The sequence below is a fragment of the Pseudopodoces humilis genome, chromosome 20 (assembly GCF_049639895.1).
Source record: "Pseudopodoces humilis isolate 2021_Gansu_Grassland_sample_001 chromosome 20, ASM4963989v1, whole genome shotgun sequence".
Lineage (NCBI taxonomy): Eukaryota > Metazoa > Chordata > Aves > Passeriformes > Paridae > Pseudopodoces > Pseudopodoces humilis.
The window spans coordinates 10,810,858-10,831,397 of record NC_142219.1 but is presented as its reverse complement, the minus strand read 5'-3'; the positions used below and the strand labels follow the sequence as shown (position 1 = coordinate 10,831,397).

Genomic DNA, 20,540 nt, shown 5'->3' with positions numbered 1-20,540 from the left:
GGGGGCGGGGCCGGGGCCGGAGGGACCCGGCCCGGTGAGGGGCGGGCGCACCGGAGGCGGGGCCACAGTAACGGCTACCGGGTCCGTGCGCACCGCCCCGGATGCGGAAGTGATGCGCGCGGGGCGGGGCGCGGCGCGGCGGGCGCGCACTGCGGGGCCGGCGGCCGCCGCCGCTCAGGTAACGGCGCCGGGCGGGGCGCGGGGGTGTCCCGGCGCGGCCTCGCCTCTTGCGCTCGCCGCCGCCGGCTGGGAGTTGGAGCGAGGCCGAGGGGCCGGCGGGGGCGCTGCCCAGCCCGGGCGCGGGGGAGACACCGGCGGTTGTGTAATTACCGAGAGCGGCGATCTCCGGTGCGCTGTCTCGGGGCCGGCCGGTGCCGGGGCTGCTGCCGCGGAGAAGGAGCGGTGCTCGGGGCCGAGTCCGTGGGCGCTGCTGCGGCGCTTGGGACAAAGGGTGGCCTCCGGTCCTGCGGCGGCTGGGCTCGGACGGCGTCGCCGGGAGGGTGATGCTCTCCCGGGGACGGGTGGCCTCGCGTGTTCCCAGGAGGCTGAGGCGAATTTCACGTGTTTCTGTTCAGGCAGAGATAACGCTCGGCTGATGAGCCCGTGTTTTGGCACACGGATACTCCTCTAAAGGCCTGGCTTAGCCCGCTCGTGTCCGTGAGCCTTCAGGAGCGATTTGCCGGCGGCGTTTTCCCGGTGCCGGCAGGAGCGGTGTCAGCCCTGGCCCGTGTCACCGAGCAGCTCCCCGGTCGGGTCCGGGAGCGGGGCTGTGTCCTGGCACACGGCATCCTCTGTCCTGCGTGTCAGGTGCTCACTTGAGAGAGCTCAGAGGCACAGGCTGCTGGCTGATGGCTTAGAAAGTGTTCGATTGAGGCAGAGAATGTGAAGAAAAGTTGGAGCTTTTTTCCAAAGGCTAGAAACTCACTAACATCCCAGGAAATCAAACGATTTTTTATCGTTTTATTAAAGGAGGAGGATGTCTGATACAAACCCCGGTGATTTGCTTTAAAACCTCTTGTCAGGTTTTTCAGAAGATGTGGTTAAATCTGCAGGGAGATGTTTGAATGTGAAAATGAGGCTTGGGAATATCTATTTGGCTTTACTTTCTTCTTTTGTTCCTGAAGCATTTCTTTAGATACTCAAATGTTAATCAGCACCTTTCTTAAAGACATATTTGGAATTATCTTTCTTAAACACACATACTTGAATCTTGAGGAATTAAGCTTTTCCTTTTAATCTAGTCCAGGAGTTGAATTTAAGTGATCCTTGAGGGCCCTTTCCAGCTCAGAGTTTTCTATGGGTAATCCAATGTACATTGATTTAACGCTGCTTTTATTTTTAGGATAAACTGAAAAACTCAGGGCAACTGATCTTCAACAGCCCTGATGCTCTCATCTGGAGTGGAGTCTCTCCTTGATTCTTCTGTGTCTGCTGTAATAGAGGAGTTGTACACTGGACTGCCAGAGAGCATCTCCACAGAGCTCATGGCTGTGCCGGGGCCCAGCCTTGGATTAGATGCACAGTCTGATGGGCCGGTACCCGTGCTGGCACACAGGGATGGGCCATGGACTTCTGCCACAGGAAACTTTTGCCAGAAGACAGAGCATTTGGGTGATATGCTCCAGGTGATTTCTCATGGGCCAGCAGAATCCTTTCCTGAAGAATTATTACAGGCTGGAGACCTTGCAGAGGATGAAAAAAGCAGAAGAGGACACTTTAGGAAACTAGACTGTTCTAGTGATGGATACCAGAAAGAAGATGTAGAGGCACAAGGTGCTGAGGACCACCATCATGCTGAATGTTGTCCTTTAACTCTGGGGGAAGGTTGGTCAGAACAAGTAAGTGAATGCAGAAATGAATCCCTGCTTGATAATTTGAATTTAGGGTTAGAGTCAGTAGGCAGTGGGTTTGGCAATGGGCTTCCTGGTTATTTTTTGTGTCTTCTAGTATAGAATCATAAAATGGTTTGGGTGGGAAGAGGACCTTGAAGGTCATCTTGTTCCAACCCCCTGCCATGGGCAGGGACACCTTCCACTAGACCAGGTTGCTCAGAGCCCTGTCCAGCCTGGCCTTGGACACGTCCAGGGTGTGTGTGTGGGTCAGTATCTGGATTATTGTGGATCCAGTGAAAAATTAGACTGGAGTTCAGTAGACCAGCAGTATTTTAAAATATCCATGTTTTCACTTGCATAAATACTGTTGGAATGGTGTAAGGCAGATATGTAACAAGGTGCACAGCTGAGTGTTTTGCCTTAATTATTTGCATAATATTAAAGTAATTCATGTGTTCAGTTCCAGATTTTGATATCTGTTTGATTTATCTGAATTTTTTTAAATTGTTTTATCACTTTTGTGAAATTAAAATTATTAAATTCTTTATAGTCATTCAGTTTTCCAGTATGAATTTTCACATATTTCTAAAAGCAGGTAGATTGGTTGTGGGATCATGGTTTGGTGATTTTGCTGGCAGACTTAGGTAATCTGTTCCTGGCTTTATGGTTTTGAGCTCAGGGAATAGTAGAAGGCAAATTCTAATAGAGAGAGAAAATGCACACATCTTCCCAGAAGTCTAGTGGTAGTGGTTTGGGGGTGTGAACTAGACTTTGATACTGGATTATTCTTCCCATTCCAATTGTCAACAACTTGCATTTTAAGATGTGCTCTTACATTTTAGCTACCACATCACAAATCTTCGTTGCTGCTAAATGCAGGTGTTTTGGGGATACATCCTTGGTGCTTGTGTGAAGCCCTTGCAGTGCAAGGCTGCCTCTGGCCAAGGCTGATATGTCTGGAGGTTTCTTAGTGAATTTCTTGTTTTGAGCTAACCCAGCTGAGCAGATGCAGTCCCTGAGACATGACACACTTCAGAAAATCTTATATTTTCCACTGCTATTTCTGTCTTGTTTCAGAAGGACCCTCACTTAAACGAGCAAGGAACAAAGTCCTTGAGAACCTGCTGCGCTGAAACTGCAGTATCTCTGAGGAACACAGGTAGTTATTGTAGCTATACATCCCTATCCAGCCCCTGCTTCTCTCACAGTTATTTATTGTTGATTTGAAATGGATGAGTGATGGTGGGATGGCTCATTTATTTTGTTTTATGGTAGAAAGTAAGTAAGTTCCCTGTAATGTTTTGAGAATGAAGATATTCTACAGGATCTGTAATTTTTTTAATTAGCACCTTCTTTGTGATTTTACATAAAAATTTTAAGAATAATCCAAATTGCTTGGGCAGGTGAGCTATGTCCTGTTTTCCTATGGATGAGTTACTGACAGACTTGTCTTCAAGGAAGAAGGAATGGAAATGGCCATACAATGCACAGCCATATTTCTAGGCTGGAGCAGATCAAGTCCCAGCCTTTGCTGAATTTTGATATTACAAATAAGCATTATTTTAATGTTGGCCCTGGTTTCCTATGTGTTAAATTACAGGACCTGCATTCACCTAGCTTGATATCAGAGGAATCTGAAATTTATAGGACTTGGAATGCCTGTTGCTCATGGGAATGTCTTTATGGAAAAGGATTGGTTTTGTTGCCTTAGCTGTGTGGTGGAGTAGTTTGTTTTTTCCTCTAAAGACCTGTAGTAAAATTGTTAGCATAAATTCTCACTTTTAAGAACATTTTGGTAACCAGCACTGCAGAGTGTTGTGTACGACAACTAAAGGTACTTAATAAGATGAATGCATTCTAAATTTAGCTTATGGCTCTGATTTGCTTTATTTTTTTCTTATGCAGAAGAAAACCAAGCAAATGTTCAGGTGACAGCTGAAACTCTGCCAAAGCTCACTGAAGAAGTACAAGGTATGAAGGCTGATGGGACTAGAATATTTAGTAAAGCAGGATGCAGGAATGACAGAGTGAGTAAAGGTCTTCCATCTGAAAGCAATCAATACCCAGACGTAGACACAGTCATGGCCAGAGCTGGGGTTTCAGAAACCAACATCTTAGGTTTTTTAGAGCCTTTAAAAGTCATGGACATTGGAGCAGCTACAGATTATCCACAAGAAACAAGTGATTATAGTGTGTCAAAAGCCCATGCTGCCATGCCATTGAGAGCAGGGGGGAATGGTGTATCAGTTTTGGAGATTAGAGAAGAAAAGTTACCCAGACAAAATCGTCTTAATGAATTCAGTTCGTCATTTGCTAATTGTCAGACTTGTCAGCAGGATGAAGAAAATTATGCTTATGACTTCTTTAAGGGTACTGTACCTGAACAAAATGAACCTCATGAATTGTTCTCAGCAGAAAGCTGTAGAACACTCTCCACACAAAGTTCTGAAGTTTTATGCCCGGTTCTGAAAAGCATCTCTTATGTGGACTTTGGAAATACGTCTCTAGAAAGCTGTTCTGCAGTTCATGGAATTATCAGTGAAACCCCCCAGAAGTACCTTCCCCAAAACATCAAACATCATACTCTTTATGATCATGGAACTGGGTTTTTAGAAAACCAAACCTCCACATCTGTACCAGTAGAACAGATCTCAGTGGTAAGGAACAAAGGATTATCTAGTGCAAAACCTGATCTTAGGGAATTAAGTGCTACTACAGGAAAATCACACAGCTCTGAACCTGAAGAGGCTGCTGAAGTCTGGAGAAAAATTGCTGTGGGAGATAACACTGAAATGTGTAGCTGGCCTGAAGCTCAAGAGGCTGCTAATTCTGAGCATTGTCGTTCTCCAGTTTTTAGTTCTGTTGCTCCATCTTCTGATAAGTTCTCAAAAGAAAAATTTCAAATACTCCCTTCAGAAGGTGATAAGTTGAAAAAGGACCAGTGGCAATCTTCTGTCAGTGACCCATGCAAGAATGATATAAAAGAAAATTGTTTGTGGGTGGAAACAAGTAACATTGCTTCCCATGAAACTGGACAGAGAGGCATATGCTTTTATAGTACTGCCAATAAAATTCCTCCTCTCAGTAATCACAGCTGTCTTGATCTTGGTACCAAGCTAGGAAAAGACTCACCCAGGGCACAACTGCTTGAAAAGGAATCTGAGAGCAATATAACATCAGAAGAGTTCGCTGATAGTTTAGTTGGAGCTCCAGAAGCTGAGAGTAGTGACAGCTTATCCACTGGGAGCAAAACCAATTTGTTTTATACACTAAATGTAACTCTACCTCCTGTTTTACAAAAATCAAGAGAACCTCACTATAATGAGTGTCTTCCTTGTACTGCTAATGAAGTTTCATGCAGGGACCAGGCTTGGGGTAATCTGTCTAGAAGAGAATCAGTTGGTGCTTCTGGAACAACAGTGGAACCAGTTGCTGAAGTTTTGCTTCATGAAGACAAATTCAAGTCTTCTGTAAATTCCATGACTTTTGATAACCCTAATACAGCAATCAGAATATCCCAAATGAACGTAAAATCTTCTGCAGGAAATATGGAGAGAGTGGTCACTGGTTTAGAAAATGAACATTGTCACACATGGATTTGTAATAATCAGAATATAAAAAAACAGTGTACAGCTGCCAGTACTTCCTGTATTTTATCAGGGAGTACACGTGTGGATGAAGTTTTCCTGGACAGTCATTCTTTTGGTGTTGAAGTTGGTAAGATTGAAGAAAATGATAATTTGGAGGGAGAGTCTTCATCAGGATATAACAGTAAAGAGGCAATTATCTTTCCAGAAGCACATGCCCCTTTGGCACGTGGATCTCTTTGTGAAAATGACTGGGGCAACAGAGGTATAGCTCTGTATGGGATAAATGACATTCCCACAGGAAAACCCATGTTTTGCTCAGCATATACTGCAGAGAAGTCTACTGCTACCTTGGCAAGAGATGAAATTTCTAATAAGAATATGGAGGTTGTGGAACAACTGGAACTTTGTAAAGTAACGGGCAGTGAAATTGTCAGTGACAGAGAGGAGGCAAAAGAACAGATTGGCATATGTGCTTCCCAGAGAGATGAATTTGATAAAACAAGAGCTGTGGATTCCCAAAATGCTCCTGAAAGCCATCAGAGAAATAAGACTAGTGAACAGCTATTAGTCAGATATTTGAACAAAAACACCTGTGCTCATAATTTTGGATTTTACAACTCTCTGTTAGGCCCACGGAAAAGAGAACTCAACACATGTGAGCAGGAAGAAATGCCATTGCTCACAGCTGATCCCTCCGAGTGTAGCACTTCAACCTGTGATCCACACCCAGCACCTGACAACGTGAACATTCCAACACAACATGCTGGCCAAACAGAAGAGACCCTTTGTCTAATGGGAAATCAGTTTCATCCATGTCAGAGGGAGTCTGATGTCCCAGTGCTGGGCAGTGAGCAACACTTAGAAAGTTTAACCAACCAACCAAACACTGGCTTACAAACCATGGGTGGTTCTGTGGAAAAAGATGAAATTGGTCCTAATCACAGTGAAGAGGTTCTGCTAAAAATAGGTGGTGACCTGCCTCTGTTAGACCATAAATATGCAAGAGAAGCCAGGTTTGAAGGAGGTCTACAAGAGAATGTAATGGGTTTGGACTCTTTAATTGGTGTGAAAAATGAAGATTCTTTGGGATACATGGACTCTATCAGTAATCTAATTGAACAGAAGACAGTCAGACTGCAAGAATGTGAGAACAGATGTGAAAGAAACAACAAAGGAACTCTTGAAGAAAACTTTTTTGATGACAAACAACATTGCTCACAGCAGGTTCATTTTATCGTATGTGCAAAAGAGAAAGCAGAGCTGGAGTTTGCAGGAAAGAAAGCGCAGAAATCTTTGCCAAAGATGAAGTGGTTGGTGGAGAACCAGGAAAATACAATTAGTGCTCAATTTCTGCCCATTTCATCAATTCATGGGAGTCTTTCATACAAGCCAGAAAATAGGAATGTGCTTTCAGATACAGAAAACAGAGAAAGTCTAACTCCTATCTTAAATAATTCTTGCCCTCAGTTAACTTTTGAGCCTGGTAAAGAAACTGATGCTCAAATGGGTGTTTGTCCATCTCATTTGGGAATGTTTGACATCCAAGAATCTTGTGTTGAGACTCAGGCAGATTCAGAAACTGTGTCAGCTCTGCACTCTCACATCTCTCTGCCTGAGAAAGAAGAGTTGCATATGTCACCTGAGAGTACACAAAGAGATAGTTGTGATTCATCTGCAGCTGAAGCTTTTAGCAAAGGTACTTCAATGACAAAAATTCTTTCTGTAACAATTTCTGTTAAGAAAAAATCCAGCAATGTTGAGGTTCCATCGTCAGGGAATGAATCAGCAGCTGGCTCTCTGAATGGTGCCAAAAGCTCAAGAGTTCGTGCCTGTAGCAAAGGAAGTCTGGAAGGTGAAGGGCTTTGCACACCAACTGTGAAAGGCATGGACATGAGCTCACCAAAAAGTCCTTCTGGTGAAGAGAAGTTTAAGAATACAGATAAGCTGAAAAATTGGAATGTGCTTTCGGATACAGAAAACAGAGAAAAACTGAGTATAACTCCTATCTTAAATAACTCTTGCCCACAGTTAACTTTTGAGCCTGGTAAAGAAACTGGTGATCAAAGGGGTATTTGTGCATTCCATTCTGAAAAGTTTGACATCAAAGAAACTTCTAACAGGACTCAGATGGATTCAGAAACAATGTCAGCTCTGAACTCTCACATCTCTCTGCCTGAGAAAGAAAAGCTGTGTATGTCACCTGAGAATACACAAAGAGATACTTCATCTTCAGATAAAAAATTTAGCAAAGATAGCTCAATGACAAAAATTCTTTCTGTAAAAATTTCCGTTAAGAAAAAATCCAGCAATGTTGAGGTTCCATCTTCAGGGAATGAATCAGCAGCTGGCTCTCTGAATGATGCCAAAAGCTCAAGAGTTCGTGCCCACAGCAAAGGAAGTCTGGAAGGTGAAGGGCTTTGCACACCAGCTGTGAAAGGTATGGACATGAGCTCATCAAAAAGTCCTTCTGGTGAAGAGAAGTTGAAGAATACCTGTGTAGAAAAGATAGAAAAAGAGGTAGCCCCTAGAGGAAGGTTGCCCAAAGATTGTCCACGGGCCTTGGAATATTCTAAAGAGTCTGGTAGCAAAATAGTCCCCCTCAGGACTGAGAATTATGGAAAGGTTTTGGAAGAAATCCGAAGATCCAAATTAAATAATCTTTCAAAAGAAAGACAAAATGATACAAAGCTCCCAAACTTAGCACATACCAGTGTACTTTCACAAACTGTGCATGATTATCAGGCTGGAGCTGTATCTGACACAGAGGCTGCCCCAGAAGCACAGGATGATACAACACCCACATTTTCTCCACCTCCGAGCACACTATCAGACAGCTGCAAACAACCATCCCCGAACTGTGTGGTTTGCAGTGAAGCATGTGTGCTTTACAAATTAAATGCACAGAGCAAAGATAATGTAAATGAGGTAACAGAAGGCCAGGACTCTGGCCTTCAGGATTTGTGCAAGCAAAATGGGACTTTAGGTTCAGAGAGACTTAATCAAATAGAGGAACGTCAAGTACTTAAACAAAAGAAATATGGAAAGATGGAAGTACATCAGTTGGGCAAGGCACAACAAGAACAGAAGTTAGAACATCAGGAGAAAGCTAAAATCATACTGCAACCAAGTATGTTGCACAGTTCTGAACTCTTACAAAGCTCTTCAGCTGAGTTGATGACATCTAGAAATACGAAGTTTGGAGGCACTTCAGAGGAGATTCTTGCTGTAAGAGGCAGTGAAAGTAAACTATGTAGCACTTTACAAGAAGTTAAAACACCAAAGATTACCACAGATTTTATTAGTTCACAGTTTTTGAAGACTCAGGATTTGGAGATCGAAAAGCTGAACCTTAATTTAGGGTATGATGGGATCCCTGGTGCCTTTGGAACTACAAATAAACAAAGAGGAACTACAAATAAACTAAGAGGACCTCTTCCATTAAAAATACAACCTGGAAGGGCATGCAAAAAAGTTCCTACATTGTATCAGCTAAAAACAGGAAGAAAAATAAAAAAAATTAAAAGTTCACCTTTCTTTGAGATTCCCCTGGAAGTATTCCCTAAACAGGAGAACACGCTTCTGGAATCTTTGTACTTTCCATGTAAACCACCAACAGTGGAAAAGGAAACAGCCATGAGATTTGCGCATATGCCAAGGCAGAGGGCCAAGGGGTGCAGTTTGTTGAACAGCTTGAAATTTAGAAAATGTACCAAAGACCCAGCATTGTTGAGCAAATTGTCTGCAATGGCCAACAAGCTCCTGGCCCCTGCCAAAAGCAGCCGTAACTTAGAACGTCTGCCATATTCTTCAGAAATTCTTCCAGTGGGTGACAGGTACAGCCAATGTAGAGCTAAAAATCTCTTGGAAGCCTTTTCTTGCATTAACAGGAACGTACACTCACGCTGGGCTGACAGCTGGTGTACCAAGATGTTCAGCTTTCAGCCTTTGGCCCTTTATCCTGTACAAACTACCAAAATACTTTCTTCAGACTTAAGCCACACGCCTCCAATCCCTTTCTTGGATACCTCCGTTTTCCCAATTTCTTTTCACATAAAATTGGACTCTAGTCCTGTGACAGACCTCAGAGGGATTACATCTCAGCACTCTGTGCACCACAACCCAGTCTTCAGAGAAACTCCAGCGCCAGCTTCAAAGTGGACTTTGTCTTTTCTCCTGTCTCAGAGCTGTTCAGATACAACAGCTTTCAAGGAAGATTCCAGTGTAAATAATGAGCTTCACTCCTCTCACTCCACAACAACCCCCAGGACTGTTGCTGTTCATCCTGACCCCAGAATAAACACTGTAGCTGGAAGAAGAGGAGGTTGTTCCACGCTTGGCCTTCACACAGTGTTAGCACTTTCTTCCCCTGGATGTTACAGGATTTGGACAAGAAGAAGAAACTTAACCAGTCATATTCCTACGATCCAGAGACTATTTATATCGCAGCTGGCACAGGGTTTGAAAGGGGACAGGTACCCGAGGTGTGTATCCGATGACCTCGTCTCCTCATTGCCATACTCACTGGGCAGGGTATTGTCCATATGGAGTCAGCATGGTCCTTCTGCCTGTCCTTCCGAAATCACTTCTCTCCATTCCAATCACTGCAAGTGGCAGCCAAGTGTGGGCATCGAGAACAGGTAAAACCCAACAACTTATTTCTGAGATTAAATGTGTTCAGGGTGTATACTGGCTCCTTTTTGGGAGGGAGAGGGTAATTGCAGCTTGCACTGGAGCGTCAGTTTCTCCTGTTCCAGATCTACGCATTCTGCTCCAGGAATGGCTCAACGTGGAAGATCCTTTCTTACAGAACAATCTGTTAGCTGAATTTAAATATATTTGCCTTCACTTCTTTAATACTATCCTGTTTTGGCAGAATGGCTAACTTTATTTTCTTCTCCCTTGCAAAATATACACACCATGCATCAGAGTATATAATGCAAAAGGTGAGCTACTTCATTAGGTCTATTCAGAGTGACTGCAGAGGAACTGGATTTCTGAGGTAGGAAAGTTTTTTTCAGAGGTCTGAGCCACAAATACCCCTTGGAACCCACTGCAAAATGCTCTATATCAGGTTAGAAAGAATTGTAAAGGGTGGGAGGGTGTCATTCAGTAACAATTAAAAATAATTGTATTTCATGACCATTCTATGCTAATTGAAACCTCTTTATGCATGCTATGGCTTTTCATACATGGTGTTGGCACAAGCAAATGTAGCTCCAGTTAACAGGGGTAATGAATGTTTCTCTGTGTGTCAGTCTTGTTATGAGTGGGAAGAGGACCGAAATCTACTTTGCATATTTAATTTTACTTTGCTATGAGCATTTAGGATAATTTTGCTAATAAAAAGAATGAAAGAAGTTTCTAGCTCTGTTACAGGATTTTTGCATGCCCCTGAGCAAAGATTTTGCCTTTTATCCCTCAGTAGCATGGGGCAGTTCTGTTCAGTCCCTGATTTTGTTGCCTTGCAATTCCTGGACAGAGAGCTCATGAGCACTGTAGCAAAGTCTATTTAATTAATTGTTTTGATTAGTGTGGCAGTCTGTAGAGAACTGTTGAATTCAGCCTAAGTCACAGATTGACACAAGTGTAACCAAAAATCTTGCAAGATAATCAATGCTGCAGTTTTCTTTGTATAAATGGGTAACATACCTAAAAGTTTATCACTTGTTAGGATAAATTCTCATGTCTATTAAATGTGTGAGTGAGCTTATGAAAGCGCTGCTCCATTCTGGAGCTGTCTGCACTGAAAGAATTAAGTTCAATAATGTCATAGAGACAACTTGCTGCACATTCTAAAGGACTTGCTTCCATTTCCATTCCAAACTCAGGAGGTGATCATACCAGTAAAGTACAGTTCGAGCCCTAAACTTAAAGATAACACATTGTTAAAAACAAAACAAACGTCTTTTTAAAACTTCGTTGTGTGTATGAGGTGAATTTAGTGTTTTGTGTTGCTGAGGCATGCTCTCCTTGGACTGGGCGATCAGAACTTGGGGGTTTTCCCACATCCTTAAGTCTGCAGGTTCCTCAGCAGCTAAGACAGCATATCCAGTTAGCTGATGTGTAAGAGGATTTCATTCCTGACATAAAGAACAATTGGAAAACTGCATGCTTTGCTATGAGTGATCTTTTTCCCAGAGGGAGTGTATTCAAATCAAACCTTTTCACTTCAAGTGAAAAATAATCCAGGGTTAAAATACCCTAAAACTCAGTTTGTTTTTTTTCTCTAAAATACCTTACAACTATGTATATGAGGCAGACGTAAATCTGTCCCACTCAGATGTTTTGTATGTAAATATAAGAGGTATGTTTGGTCCAGTATAAAAGCATTTTCAGCTCCCACTATGACAGAAATCTTTTCCTGTTTTAAGATAATTAAAAATCAGAAAAATCAAAAGGTTCCCTGCAGGCCATTTTCATCTGGAAAAGATTTGTTCTCTTTAAAATACTTCACTCACAATTAGTATTCTTAATAATCAGGAGAACAAGGAACTAAAGCAGTTGCCCTACTTAACTTCTACAGTCAATAATAAAAGCATTCTTTCAGTGAAGTTTTTTTCTAATTAAGGCTTATTTGAATTAAAAATTTCTAAGGTGATTTCCTTCTGTCCTTGTAATTTTTTTATTTTTATTGCATAAAACAGTAAGCTCTGTTTCTAACAGAGAGGGCTCTGCTGCATTATTGATAAAGGTTCCCGTAACACTGGAATAGTGAGTGGAATGTTGAAACAAAATATTACAGTTCTGACATAAGTGATAAACACAGTAAGTGTGTCTTTCTGACCTTTTTTTGTATAGCTAGACTTCCCTGTGCTTCCAGCATGGCTGGTTTTTATTTCCTTTGTAGAATTCCAGTCTGGCTGTAACATCTTCGCTTTAGAACAGTGAAGTGCATTTCACTGTTGGTTTGAAAGAACAGCAAATACAGGATTTGCTGTTGAATGTAATAAAAGCTGTTCCAAGTGATTGATTTCCTGCTATTAACAGTATGGACACAAAAGTAAAGCTTAATATCAATGGACTTAGAGCTTCTTTGCTGACTTTTATGCCATAGAATTCTGGTAATTACCAACCCTTATGGAAAGGCCTTTGGTTATTCCAATGAAGTAAGGATATTGCAGGCTGTGGCAGTTGGAGACAACAGGGAGTTAATGTAATGGAAGTATTTCCTTTCACCTGTTACTGTTGCCATTATGCACTATTTTCTTAAGTAACCAAGTCCTTCAAGGTTTTTGGTTACTTTAATGGTAAAAACTTGGGATCTTGAATAAGGAATATAGACTTTTATAGAAAGAATTACAATTTTCAGACTTCAGTAATTATGTTGAAATAATTATGACTTCCAATATTACTATCACTCTCATTCTGTGCCTTTGTTTCCTTTTCTCATTACTACCATTTTTAAATGAAAGTAGGACAGTTTCCCTAACAGTGAAATCTAGTGGCCTAAACAGCAGATATAGCTTTGTTTTGTATCATTTTAGTCATTCATTCTCATTCCTGATATAAGCATCTTGTCTTATAGTCCAGTTTATACTAATAATTTTTCCCCCATCTTTTTATAGTGTAGATCTAATTTCTGTCTGTCTTGTTTTGTTTTGTTTTTTCATTCCTCTTTTGACCCAGCTGTGCCATGTTACCACACTTACCTGTACAGAGTATGGGAGCACTGCAGACCACAGGCCATGTGATTCGGTGAGTCTCTGGGATGTTGGTATTTATTCTGAATAGTGGGATCATAACTTTCCTCAGAAAGCCATGGTTTATGTTATTTTGGCTTTCAGCTTTTGGCAGCTCACTCCCAGAACAGCTTTCTGATTAAGAAGTGGGTGAGGTAAGCTGACAGGGTGATGTAATGGAGAAGAGTGGAGGGGCAGTTATGCAAACACCACATAGATCATTGCACAGAACAGTTCTGTTACTTTCAACCACATTGTGCCAATTCTTATGAAAAGACTATTAGAAACTATAAAAGTTTGATTCCTTACTTGGATAGCAGTTTGATTCCTTACTTGGGTTTAAGTCTTTTCTGCCTGAGCAGCTGGATAATAGGTGCTGAAACTTCCTTCTATTCCCTCTAAGTGTAGGGATGGCAGGTATCAAAGCTGTATTTTAAGTTTATCTGTAAACAAAAAGTATGATTAATAGTTGTGTCAAAGAAATTTTCTGGCAGAAAAGGAGGATTGATCCCTTTCTATCAGTAGTTGATAAATAGAGCTGTATACTGTTTAGCTGTATGAAAAGAGTGGATTTGAAATTAAATGTTCAAATACTCTGGCAGTTTAGTTGGTGTCAGTACCAATGTAGGCTGCAGCAGGTTTGGGGTGTATGTGTGTACCAGAGTTCAATTACTTGAGCAATTTCTGTGAACTGTGTTGGCTTTTTGTGCTGATGTTGCAGTTTAGGACCATCTCCTGAGAGCATGGAATGCTGTTGCATTATCAGTTGGGTATCAATCTACATGTATTCCTTTCTTCCTCTGTTACAGTCTGGAAACTTCATTCCCTCTTCCATTACCAAAGCCTCATGCACTTCCAGAGTCATTGCCATCTCCCCCCAGGCTTTCAGCATCTGAGCTCCAGATCCCTGCCCTTGATGAAGCAGATGCTTCTGTTCCAGCCTGTCTGAGATCCCAAGATGACACAGAACTGAAAAAAGTGAGTTCATTTTATATTTTAGATCTCTGAGACTCTTGGTTCTCCAGAAGCTGAGGCTGCTGCTGCTGGATATTATCAAGTAACTGTTAAAGATGAGGAGAGAAAATAGGCTGCAGATCCTGCTCTGTGCTGCTGCTTGCTTTGATTCAAACAGAAAGGAAGTGGTAAACCAGAGAGGAATGTTTATTTTATACATAATGTATATTCAGAATAAAAGGGAATTCTGTTGACTAGTGTGGTTTTAATTTCCTTGATTTTTAACTCTTCTTTTCTTTCTTGCTTTCTTTCTTTCTTAAGACTGAGCCAGAAAAGAGGCCAAAGAAAGTCTCACAGATCCGAATCAGGAAAACTGTTCCTAAGCCAGACCCTAACCTTACTCCAATGGGACTACCCAAACCAAAAAGGTGAGCAGTACCTCTGAAATGGACTTAAAGCATGTGAATGTCATCATTTCAATAAATGCTTCTCTTACCACCACTATTTTATACAGCCCCAGGTGAGCCACATCTGATGATTACTTCCTTTACAAGAAACGACTGACACAGCTCTATCTACTGACTGGAGTTTAGGCAAAATGTGAAAAAGCAAACTGCAATGCAATCATTTTTCTAAAGAAGAAAGAAGCTTTTATTGATAATTATAAAGTGAAAATCAATCAACCTGCAGAAGTGATCTGTTAGGAAGTTCTGTTGATGCAGATTGTGTTGGGAGTTTTTTACAGTTCCTTCTTTGTTTGGGGTATGATCTTAGGGAAGCATTAGTTCAGCGAAAGTGTGGGGAGTCACAGGGCCAGATGTTGATAAAGTTTTACAGTCAGTCATCTATTGTGACAGCTAATCATACTGGTCAGATCAGTCATACATCATCTAGTATGACTTCTGTCCTAAATACAGGTACCACCTTTGACAAAGGAATGCATTTCTTCAGAGATCAGCTTGGTAATTGTCAATAACTAAAATCAGTCTTGAGAGATGAAGTATTAATCTGTTAAACTGTAAGACTGTTTCTCAGCTTTCACAAAAAAGTGAAGGGGATTTCCCCTTCTTTTGAGCATCATTATTTCAAAGCATCACAGAATGCTGGAAGGAATATTGACCTCTGCAGAAAGGGAAAGTCATGACACTGACCTTATAAAAACACTGTATGAAATCATCTCCTTAATGAGCTCATTTTTCATTCCTCCTTGTCCCCAGTCAGTTAAATTAGTTAGCATTTGGTAATTAGTTAGCATTTAGGCACAGAATTCAAACAGTACTTGTTTCTTGTAAATCCGCTTGCTGTGAAGAGAGGTTGTTTTACTATTCTTCCTTCTTGATTGATTTGTCATTACTTTTTCAGGCTTAAGAAGAAAGAATTTAGTTTAGAAGAAATTTACACAAACAAGAACTATAAGTCTCCTCCTCCTGCCAGGTTGGTTCTGCTTCCTGATAAGAAAACTTAAAATAAATGTAAATTAATTAAGGATTATGAGAGAGGAGATGAAAGGTGTATGAAAGCTAAGAGGGAGATATATTCTTAAAATTGGTCTAGTTTAAACTGCTAGAGAAAGTTAATTTGAAAGTAGTATCTTTTATTGTTTGGATGGGAAAAAGTGAAATAGAATATGAACTAAGAATTTGCAGCTGGTTAAGTATGGATTTGTATATTTTTTCATCCATCCATTCATTCCAGTCTCCATCAAAGTACAGTACTTATTTTTCAAAATTCAAAGGGAATTATATGTTCTTTAAAATACTAAAAATAACTGCCTGTCATCAAATGTTCAAACCTATTTATTCTGTAAAATTAAGATTCTGTAATTGTGCTTTTGAACTGAAATACAAATTGATTCTACCCAAATGTCTGTGCAGCAATAACAACTCAGCTGGCAGTAATGTGCATTGTAGGAGGTGTAAGCTGTAGATAACACTACAAGAGGTGTGGAGGGGCTGTAAAAATGTGCAAGTTAGAATTGTGTTTACCTGGATTATGAAATTCCCCAGTCTCCCTGTCAGTGTAAGGTGGCTGCTGCTGTAGTATTCATGAGTTCTGTTCTTGCTTTTACCAGGAGCTTGGAAACAATCTTTGAGGAGCCCAAGGAGAAAAATGGACACTTGATCTCTGTCAGCCAGCAAAAGAGAAAGCGGATTCTAGAGTTTCAGGACTTTACCCTTCCCCGGAAAAGGAAGATACGAGGCAAAATCAAAGCAGTGGGTAGTTTCACCCGAGCAAAAAGAGCTGCACTGCAGAGTGCAGAGTTAGATGTTCTTCTGAGTCAGAAGCTAATGGACCTTGAAGCCTTTTTTGCAGAGGAGGTTGAGCAGGAGCAAGCCTCCAGCATCTGAGGGAGCCACTTAGCTGGAAATGGTCCAAGTCAGCTTCTTTAGTATTTTCTTCTTGGGAGAAATCTGCTGACTTCCTCATACCTTACTCTGCCACTCTGTTCTAACATCTGAAAATCAGTTTTTGGCTGTGACCCTCTTTAAGGTGCTATTTTTTTTTTTTAAATGCTGTTGGAGGGATTCTTTTAAGTCCCTGTTTGAGTGTAACACAGCCACATGAAATTTATACTTCCTTTCTCAACCTCTGGAAATTACTGGTTATATTTAATTAATTATGTTTAAAATATCTTTTGGGGGTAGAGTAGGAGTGTCAAGGAGGAAGTAGTGCACCTTCAGTGATGCTTAAACTCTGTACTCCAGATCATTTGCACATTTGAGTCTGCTGTTGTTACTGTAATGGCTATTTTTAACAAGCTGACAAAAGAGATATGATGTTTGCTAAAGAAAAATTCGAGCAAACACATTATTGATATACCACTAACCTTTTGATAATTAAAAGTAGCTGTCTAGGTTTGGGTTCAATTGTTTCTTCCTTCTGTTAACTTAGAAGGTTCCTTCTAAGTTTCTTTGCCCTTCCTGGCTCCAGGCAGCAGAAGCCTCACATAATTAGACTTTAAATAACTTGCACTTTGTATAAAGTTTTCTTTTTGTTTAACATGATTCAACTCAAAAAAAAGGTAATTTTTAAAGGAAAAATGGTGCCCAGTACTATTTTTTCCCAAATAGCAGATTTTTAAACTTAATTGGCTGATGCCAACCTCTTCTCCAGAGGAAAAGGTAACTGGTCCATGAGGATGTTAAGGTGCAGGATACATAGGCAGAGATTTTACTAAGCTGAGCTGCTGCATGCGGGGAACACCAGCAAAATCTTTGATACTTCTTTTAAAGTTATTTTAATTCCATTCATACTAACTTGATTTTAGTGTCAACAAGAAGGGGTTTTTTACCATTTTAGATTTACAATTCCTGTAGGTCATAATTAGATATTCTCTGTACAGCACTGTTGTACATAATAGCCAGTGTTGTACAAAGAGCCTCTGACTATGTGGACATTGTTTCCATTATGTAAAGCCGTATGTAATTATCTGATGCAGCACTGGGCAATTTCTCAGCTCTACCTTTGAAGGAAGAGAGCTCCCTTCTGGCATAACTTCTATTAAATTTAACTTGAAGCATAAATCCAATGCCAGTTGCAGTTCAGGTAATTTCTGTCCTTTAGTGCCTAGAGAAGTTATTCAGGCAAAGCTGTCATTGCTGGGATGCTCAAATTTAATTAGTCTGTTCTTTCTTTCACTTGTCACTTGAACTTGCACTTTCTTATTTATCTACCCATATAATAGAGTTTCTATTTACCTTCAAATAGAGCGAATATCTAGTGGGTGGGTATTTTTTATAAAGTCCCAATGAATTCAGGACTGCAAATACCATCATTATCTTCTGTTGCTCTACCACTTCTGTTACTGACCAAACAGAAAACTAAATATTAACAAGCAATCTGTTGAATTTCAGAGCTTTTGAGAGTAGAGAAATGGAAGAGGATTATTACACTGTGTGTGCCTGAGTCTTGAAAGAAATCTAATCTGGGTTTGTTTTGCTCCCAGCTTATGTGCTGGGATTTGAAAAAGTTTATATTCTTGTTTTGAAGGCTAATTATGTATAATCAGGAAGACTGAAGAAAAGAGAGGAGTGCACACTTAGAGTAGTAGTGTTTAGAGTTTGAGGGTAAAATTACAAAGCAAACTTTAAACATAATATTGACATAGTATTTTTCTGGTTAACCTATTGGGCTGTTGTAGAACATTCTAATTGATCCTCTTTATTTTTGTAAAAAGAAATCCCTAAAAAACAAAGGTCAACTGCCTCCTAAAAAAATGTTTGAAATGTTTCCCTATGCTGGCTTATTAGCCCAATTATTGACTAGTTGGAAGCAGTAGCAAGAGTGAGAGATATATTTTTATGGATTTATGCTATAGAATAGGATTGTTACAGAGCATTCATTCTCCTATTAATATGGGAGGCTTCCAGTGCTGTGACACAATTAAGCTGTAATTTTACTGGGGCTTTCAAGGAAATAAAGATTGGGGTGGGGGGAAGAGACTTAGGTCCAGGAAAAGTTCAGACCTCAAATGTGCTTCAAAACATGGAATGTGTTGAGTCTTTTCCTTTGGGTTCTGTTGGGTTTTGTTTGCTTTGTTTAGGGTAGGGTTTTTTTATTTTCTTTTCTTCCCTGCTCTCTTATTTCTGATTGAAATAAGATTTCTTAACTTTTTTTTTTTTCTACAAGCTACAGCAGAGAGAGCAGAGCAAAGAAAACACTCAAATTCTCTTCGGTTTACAGTAATTGGAGGAGTTACAAGATGATGTTGCAGTTGTCTAGCTTCTCCCAGACCCCAAATACACAGCATTACTCTCTTTTGGTTTAGTGTTTGTATGACAATGTAAGCTAGTGGAGACCAAGCATCTCTTCCCCCCCTCCAGCATATACAGGTGTCAGTCCTGCTTGTGCACTTTCTTGTTTTTTCCTTTCCCACCTCTGTTCCTGTTTACAGCACTCATGGAACAGCCATGTTCCTTGTGGCTGCTGCTTGTACACTGCAAGTGATGACTGGGCAAAAGCTGGGCATTTGCCATTCTGAGCTGCTTCTGTCACAGATAATTGAAAGAAAAAAGTGTAGGGGATTCAGCTTTTGGGGTCTTGCATATCCTAGCAGGAGGATATGTTGCCTTTTCATTAAGGAACACATTCCAGTGAGGATGTTTGGTATCATTATGGAAAATACATCACAGACGGATGACTAGAACAGCTTGAGAAGGATTGCAAAGCTTTTGCCATGTTCTGTCTCTTAGTAGTAAGTTATGCAGAGCCAGGCAGCTCTTTGCTAAATTTGCTGATTGTAAGAGAAAGATCACTTTCCAAAAAAAAAAAAAAAAAAGGAAGAAGAAAATAATTGTTTTCATCATGCTATGACTGGAGTAGCTAAGGCTCCTTAATGTATGGTATAGCATTTGCCTGGCTGGCTTGTGTCTGCATACATTTGAGTTCTGGTGCTTGCTGGATATGATTTTGATTTCCTGCAAGCAGTTCTCATTCATTGTATTTTTATTTCAGGTGGGCCTTTGGTATATTATGTTCCAGGTGCTTTTCTAGAATATGGATGGTAACTGTGGATTAAAAGTCTGTATGATGCTATCAAGTTATCAAAAAGCTCAATGAGAATTTGTACACTTGTGCCATTAGCCTCCATCGTGCTCTTGGCATTTTGTTTCTGTTCAATATTGTGTGAATCTAAAATTTTACTGTTTCTTTTGTGTGTGTTTTTAATTTATGGAAATAAATTTTTTCTGAGAACCTTTCAGGTTTTTAAGGCCTTTAGGCTTGTATGGATAAATATGCATTACAACATGTCTTACAGGCGGGGGGAAAGGTCAAATCTCCAAAGAGATCAGCACTGTGAAGTAACAGGGCCTGCTGTTACTGAGGCATAGAGCAGCAATTCTGGTTTTCCTTCATCCCAGCCTGGAAGATTTTAATCATGATCTCAGCTACTGTTCAGAGCACTGAGGCAGCATCCATCCCTTCAGCTAGCAGAGCAGCAGGAGCCAGGGAGCACTGAAAGCACAGTTCCTGCTCAGCTCAGAGCTGAGAGTCAAGGCTGAGCCTGGCCCGTGGTTCATGTGCCAGAGGCTGTGCAAGGCAGCACACTGATGTTTGTGAATCAAAGCTGGAGCACAGAATCATCAACAAAGTCTAGCAAGCATTTGTAATGTCTGTGTCAGAAAACAACATCCCTGTCCTTCCAACCCATAAAATCTTGTGTATAACCCAAATTTTTAATTTATCCCTTATCAGCTGCATGCTGCTCCTGGCAAAGCTAGGGCGCAGATGCATTTCTTCACCATGTTCTCAGAACTCCCTTCTCCAGAGTGCAGTGTCACACGGGCCCCACAGGTGGCAGGAAAGCTCCAGGAAAGAAAGGCAGCAACACCTGAGAGGCCTAAACAAGCATCCTGCTCTTTCCCTGCTCCCTCAGGGCTGCAGCTCACTGGCTGCAACAGTATATCAGGATTTGGCTCTGTCACTGTACTGGGACAATAATGATACAGATGATGAACAGATGATTTCTGTTCAAAAGGCTTCAT

The 20,540-nt window shown here is 40.9% G+C and overlaps 1 protein-coding gene across 2 annotated transcripts; it reads left to right on the top strand.

The window, feature by feature from the left end:
- Positions 1 to 127: 127 nt before the first annotated feature.
- PRR14L (proline rich 14 like) lies at positions 128 to 19,695 on the top strand. Of its 2 annotated transcripts, none has more exons than XM_014253875.2 (9): positions 128 to 178; positions 1,343 to 1,838; positions 2,910 to 2,991; positions 3,738 to 10,059; positions 13,049 to 13,117; positions 13,911 to 14,079; positions 14,377 to 14,483; positions 15,418 to 15,489; positions 16,127 to 19,695. In XM_014253875.2, the coding sequence occupies exons 2-9, from the start codon at positions 1,386 to 1,388 to the stop codon at positions 16,401 to 16,403; spliced, it is 7,551 nt and encodes a 2,516-aa protein (XP_014109350.2). In that variant the 5' UTR covers positions 128 to 178; positions 1,343 to 1,385; the 3' UTR covers positions 16,404 to 19,695. The 2 variants fall into 2 exon arrangements, with proteins under 2 accessions (XP_014109350.2, XP_014109349.2); XM_014253874.2 differs by lacking the exon at positions 128 to 178 and adding an exon at positions 756 to 807.
- The last annotated feature ends 845 nt before the right edge of the window (positions 19,696 to 20,540 follow it).